The sequence below is a fragment of the Brassica napus genome, chromosome C3 (assembly GCF_020379485.1).
Source record: "Brassica napus cultivar Da-Ae chromosome C3, Da-Ae, whole genome shotgun sequence".
NCBI classification, from domain to species: Eukaryota; Viridiplantae; Streptophyta; class Magnoliopsida; order Brassicales; family Brassicaceae; genus Brassica; species Brassica napus.
In genome coordinates, this window is record NC_063446.1 from 61,212,872 (window position 1) to 61,219,229 (window position 6,358).

General features: G+C 38.9%; 1 protein-coding gene across 1 annotated transcript; it reads right to left on the reverse strand.

The window, feature by feature from the left end:
* Positions 1 to 166: 166 nt before the first annotated feature.
* LOC106389808 (nucleolar protein 6-like) lies at positions 167 to 5,925 on the reverse strand. Its single transcript, XM_013830155.3, has 25 exons — positions 5,672 to 5,925; positions 5,430 to 5,591; positions 5,179 to 5,344; positions 4,980 to 5,096; positions 4,761 to 4,894; positions 4,533 to 4,683; positions 4,384 to 4,451; positions 3,978 to 4,076; positions 3,748 to 3,860; positions 3,467 to 3,641; positions 3,269 to 3,379; positions 3,124 to 3,202; positions 2,890 to 3,033; positions 2,670 to 2,783; positions 2,443 to 2,564; positions 2,279 to 2,361; positions 2,071 to 2,195; positions 1,877 to 1,997; positions 1,653 to 1,790; positions 1,461 to 1,557; positions 1,247 to 1,372; positions 1,052 to 1,144; positions 855 to 960; positions 529 to 755; positions 167 to 442 (listed from the first exon to the last, which is right to left on the reverse strand). Exons 1-25 carry the CDS (start codon positions 5,822 to 5,824, stop codon positions 320 to 322), a joined length of 3,147 nt encoding a protein of 1,048 aa, XP_013685609.1. The 5' UTR covers positions 5,825 to 5,925; the 3' UTR covers positions 167 to 319.
* Positions 5,926 to 6,358: the final 433 nt, after the last annotated feature.

The window sequence follows — 6,358 nt, forward strand, 5'->3', positions numbered from 1 at the left end:
AGCTGTTGTTTCTAGGACACCACATGGAAGAAGACGATGACATGATCATTACCGTAACATAACACAGGTTTAGGGCACTAAACCATCTTTCTTTTGACAACTCTGTCGGTTTGCAGAAAATGATGATTGATAGTCTTGAGCAAAACAAGTTGTTCTTGTTGTAAAATCCTCTTCAAGATGAGATTAATTTAAAAAAAAACAAATTGTGTTTGATTGGTATTGTAGAAAACATATCATGTGTACTCATCAAAATTGATAAACATTTTGAGTTCAAATCAATCAGAACTAAGAGATTCGAAACTCTTTGAAAAGAAAGCTTTTAGAGAAAGCGAGGAGACTTGAGCAAGTAGATATCTCTCACCAACCCTTTACCCATCTCGCCTACCGCCTTCAACATCTCTATTGGATTAATTTCCACTTCCTCCTCATCTCGTTCTCGTTTCTGTAATCAAGCATTACATATTTAATCAGGTTTGTCTCACTTTTTTGTTGGTTTAAAGAAAGTTATCAGACATTTTGTTCTTTTACCTTTGAATTGTGTTTAGTCCAAGTTAAACCAATAGCGTCGCCTCCTATATGATCATACCACGCCTTCAGCGTTCCAAACTCTTCCTGCAACCCACTCATGAAGCACTTGGTCGGCTCGAAGTCCACCATTAACTTCTTTTTAAGCTCCTCAGGGCTTCTCTTCAAATCTCCAGGCAATAAAAACGGGTTGAACGCTTTACTCGCCTTTCCACGTGCTACATGTTTCCCTGCTCAAATCATATTGCGAGAGTATAGTATATTAGTTTTGGGATTTAATGACAGAAACATGAGAGAGAGAGGGAGAGAGAGAGAGCCATGTTTGGGACCTTGGTTAAGTTCCGACGGAAACAAAAGATGATGTGGGTAAGGTATTTTTTCTCTATGGAGAAGAACAACTGCGTCATAGTTGTTCAAAGGTGTTCTGAAAAGACACTGCATGATGCAATTAAATACAAGTCAGCATCATGTCACTTGTAATACCAGCTCAGTACAATTCAATGTGTTTTCAATGTATCTCACTCACCTCCCATTGAACAGAATCATTGTGTTCTTGCAGTACCAGCTTACTTAATACGTTTGCACTGCTTCGAGCATAAGCCACCAATCTTTTTAGTTCCTTTAACAAAGTTATAGTAAATTTTGAGTTAAAACAAGAAGAAAAAACAAAAAAAGATCGAGGCTAGGATGGTTCTCAAAAGGGTATATGCTAAGTACTAACCGACAAGTTTGGTGAAAGTGATGTCCATGCCTCTGATGCCTTATCGTAAGGAGCTGCCAAGAACATAGCTGAACTTATGTTTTGTTTGTCCTCTTCATAGCCCTTTCTACTTGACATGAAGTTATCCTACAAAACCCAGAAAGCATTTTTCATATGGCGTTCCTAACAAATCCATCTTAACATTAGACCCATTATTAAAAAAAATATGACTCACATTGATCTCCTTCTCGTCATTTCTGCCGAAGTCATTGTTTATGTCAACAATCAACGGATAGAACATCCAGTCATAGTCTGCTAATAACCGCAAGAACCTGTTACACAGTCCAGCAAAATAAATGTAATGTTTTAATTGTTGGTTAACACCATTGCTTTTTGGTAAAATCAAATTATGGTGGCCGAAAGAAACCTTAAAAATCCATTGATGCGAGAGGAAGGAACACCAAGTGGGAGAGGTGTGAGGAAGACATGTGCAACCAAAAGTTCAATGGCCTCTTCTGCCAGGCAACCAGAAAAGAGATGCGCAGAAACCCATCTTTTCGCCAGCCTTAAGATAGCAGACATGGTATGGGGTTATGAAACTTCAATGCAAACAAAAAGTACACACGCGAAGTTTAATTTAACGCATTTTACCTTGCAACTGATGCATATATAGGGAATCGGCCATGCAAACCATTGATCATGCTTGCATGTTGACTGCGAATGAAAAGCATTTTATCGGCAGAGGAAACATGCTTCACCGGGTCAGGTCCAACTGCAACTCGGTAGAAATGCATGAAGTCAGAATCACATAGGAGATATTATGAGTGTAAGAGAAGAAATCTCACTTTCTCTCTTCACCAAACTGAGGCCTCTTTCATGCAAGATTCTCAGGCGAAATGCGTAACCACGCATGAACACATCGACGTTATTCTCAGTAGCTGTGGACCTTATTCCCTTAATGGTCTGAAGGCTGTCAATATTTTCATTTGTAAGAACTTATTTAATGACTGTGGCTTAGATGTATGAAGTGTTTCTAACAACAGTTTAGCATACTTCTCTGCAATTTGAATAAGGAAAGCAGTTTTCGTTTTCTCAATTGCCAAATCATCCATGGGCCAGTTACCAGACCCTTCTAGCTGCGAATAGCAAAAGAATGAGAGTTTAGATAAACGACAAGACGTATATACGCTAGTAATCAACTGGAGTACTGATCCCACCTGAATCATGACCTCCATTGTTGGTATGCAAGATGGTATAACTCTCTGTAGTCTTTGCGCATCAATTTTTCCACAAGCCAGTGGGTGGGGTTCAGGAGGGAACACAGATGTGAGCCTGAGAGCTGACAAATCAACGAGGAAAATTAGATATTAAAAATCACAGATACTGCAAACGCCACTTGTTATGTTGAAAGCTCAGTGCAAAAGGGAACTAAAGGAAGACAAACCTGAATCTAAAGGCTGAACGCTAGAAACTTTTAGAGGTATGCCTTTGATCCCACGCAAGCACTTAGAGAAAACTTCGAAGGCTTCAAGCAAATTTCCAGATGTAGATATTGGATCTGAGACATCAAAACATTATTGCAGAATTAGTTTGACACCATGATGAGACACACACGTGCAATGCATAGACCAAAGAAGTGAAAAGTTCAATGGCTCAAGTAATACCTTTATACCCGTAGATCAGAGAGAAGTCAAGTTGATCAACTAATTGTACAATGTCATCGGACGAGAGTGAAAGATGCCGCTTTAAGATATATTCAACAATTTGTTTCATAATAAGATGCCTTGTCCACTGCTGAGTCCCCCAGACTAAGACAATGAAACAGGCAAGTACTCAGCTTGCTTTAACTTGAAACTTCTTTATTAAACTCTGCCAAAAACCATGTATTGATAACACACCTGTGCTTTCCGCTATTCTTCCATCTTTAAACCTCCTTAGCTCAGACTTCTCTCCCCAAAACTTTCGGAACTTGAGTGCCTAAGAAAAGATAAGCTATTTAGTAAGACCGAAGGAGACAAGGATGATAAATAAATCTTGATATACCTCTGTCTTGTTTTCAGCATCTGGCCCGATATCAACCGTTCTAAAAGCATTTTCGATAGAGCTGATTGATATGCCAATAAAAAGTGGTTCTCTGTTGAGAACTGACAAGCCCTGTTTCAAAGACAGTTAAAATTGTTAGAATAACATTCCCATTTTGGCTCTAATGGAAAGTAAAATTTGTAAATCTGAAAAACGTACACTCTCCACATATGAATCTTGATTGGTATTTCTCCAAACAACGCGGATTGATTTAGCTCTGTCACCCAGTCCTTGTTCCAGAAGGCTATGCACTTTCTGCTCATAGGTTCTCCAATATTCCTTGTCCAAACAAAACCCTGATGTAGACATTGCTGTTTTCCCTTTTAGGTGTAACCTAAGATAACTTATATGTTAGGATTGCTAACTAGAACGAATAAAAATTAGCCACTTCCAACAACACAAATAGATATCAATCAAGAGAAGTGAGAAGCCAAGCTTACCTTATGCAATGGTCATATTTAACAGGATAGTCGATCTTAGTCATAAAAGCCTCTTCGAATCCTCCATCTCTGAGTTTCATACATTTAAGCGTCGAAGAAGCCTCATCTCGGAGCTGCGGTCATCAACAAACAAATTACATGAACAAGTCACAAAGAAGGCCACAGCCTTGGATAAATTATCAGTAAAACGAACTACAGAGTTAAGAGTTTTCTTTAGGTTAAGGAGGTACCTCGTGGAATCCAACACTGGTCATCCGGAAAGCCAAATTCATAAGTGTAGATGAATCACATATAACAACAGGGAACAACTCTTTGAATTGCAGTTTCTCCTGAAATTTAAACGTTAACTATCAGTAATCACAGTATGCAGAGAACAAGCCACCAATGTTCCCACAGGACAATTTCTTCGATATATAGTACTTGCAATACTACTTTTAATCAATAAATTCAAGTGCTGTACGAAAATTGACTGTCATACTCGAAAAAGTTAGTGCCTACATAAGGTTTTTTCAGCATTATTAATGCCTTATAGGCTATTCAACTCGATGACACTATGAATCCAATAGCACCAGTGCAGAGTGATACTGCTTCGCAAAACAAAAATAAGACACACTGATAGGCAAGTAGAAAACGCACCTCCTTCGAGACAGGGCTTTCACTCTGTGGTGGGAAAAACAGACCCCTTTCCCATAATTTAGAAGTGGCTGCCAACAGGATTAAAAAACTTTGGTTATCCATGTTGCACAATCAAATACAGAAAATAGACTTAGGCTGTATTAGCATACCTATAAAATCCAGTGTCACCCTGAATATGTCCAATGCATTTAGTGACTTGTTAATTTTGCCATGTGTAGCAAGGTAGGATAGTATCACAGAGATTAAAAATCCATTCAGGCAATCATGGACGTATATCGAGCTCCTTTGTCTAGCCCATATCTGCACACAACCACAGAAGTTTAAAGACTCCAAAATAAACACAGGGTAAACAATACACGTTGACTAAACAAACATACCTTCAGCAATATCAAAGCATCTCCCAACTCCTTCCACACAGAGAAAGTTTTCTTGAGAAGCTCAGAGTTTTCCTCAAGAAACATGTCCTCCAATATGCTTGAGTTGTAAGTCGGCGTGGGCTGAGCGACACCATCTTTACCATCAAAAACAAATCATTAATGATCAATAGACTGATGTCTCAACATATTCATAAACATACTTGAAACAAATCGCACTACCCGCAGTTACAGAACGGACGTTGTTTCTGCTCATACTCAGCTTTGCAACATCAAACAGTGATGTCGCTGAAGGGATTATTCTTATGGAGAATCCAGGAAAGTTATCAACTTTCTTAACTGCAACACACATTCTCAACGTAAACACATTGTCACCTTTCTTAGAGCGGGAAACAAAAAAAAAACTAAAGCAGAAACCTACCAGGGAAAACAACTAACACTGGCTTCCTAGCCTCGTTCTGTAAGGTTGACCATTCAACCTTCTCAACGGACGATGACGCCAACAAATGCTTCTTAAGTACACAAAGATATAGACATCTCTTGGCATGGTATCGATGATTCATGTAATCTTTCTCATAGAAACATTCCTGCAAGCAGTAGCACCCTTCTTAAGTGAACACACATCCGAGAACAACACTCAACACTTCAAGATAACCAATAGAAACTACTGACCTTAGGCAAGTGGAGAAGAAGATCAACAGAAGCATCCGGCTTCGCCATACAACGAGTGGAGTAACTTCCACAGAGATTGAAACCATTTGGCTTCTTGAAAGTGAACTCCACCTTATCAGCTCCAATGTCTCTAACGAAGCTGGGAGCTAGCTCTGAAGTAACCTATGGATTCAAAGTCTTTCAATTGCTAATAAAAGCTCAAATTTTTAGAAAACAGAGGATTGGGGGAAGCAAGAATCTACCTTGAAACCTTCGGGGATTGCGTCAATGGCTTCTCTAATCGAAGAAACGAAACTGTCTACGGGCTTGCTGAGAGAATCGTAATCTATGCGAATGTCTTTTAGCAAGCTGTTGACTTTCTGGATACGAGAGTCTGTCACTGTATCTACCTCCATGTTGACTGGATTCTCGACGGCTATGAGTTTAAGAAAAATCGTTCTGGAAAAATTAGGGTTTTGCGTCTGGAGCGAGGAAGAAGAAGAAAGGCTTAAACCCAACACTGCTGTTTTTAGTTGTCTTTAGAGATATACGATGTCGTTTCAATAAAACGATGGTAATCGACCTATCGTAAATCTGTTTAAGACCATTTTTTTATAAAGCCCAACGTCTTTAGGAGGCCATATATAAAGCCCAGAGATATTAGAACAAGCAACAAAGTTCTTCGTCGTGAATAATAGATCCGAACTCAATCTTATTTAACTAAAAAAACTAAATTTTGATCCTTACTTTCTTTTTTTCTGTCATCTGGTAGATTAAAGATTAGATCAAACATCATCTTACACAAAGAAGCTAGCGACATTACCTACCCTTCCAGAATCAAGAACCAACGAGGTAACATGTACCACCCAGAACCAAAAGATGGAAACAACACAAACCCCTAAAAATAACAAAGACAATAAAGAAAAAAGATGTCGAGACGCAGGAGAGTA

Bases quoted from the DNA above. Each gene is read 5' to 3' on its own strand.
- LOC106389808 (XM_013830155.3), bottom strand. From the start codon at position 5,824: ATGGAGGTAGATACAGTGACAGACTCTCGTATCCAGAAAGTCAACAGC. The intron at 4,895-4,979 runs GTAGTGCGATTT...TTGATGGTAAAG, and splicing joins CGTCCGTTCTGTAACTGCGG to ATGGTGTCGCTCAGCCCACG. The intron at 4,452-4,532 runs GTATGCTAATAC...TCCTGTTGGCAG, and splicing joins GGTGACACTGGATTTTATAG to CCACTTCTAAATTATGGGAA.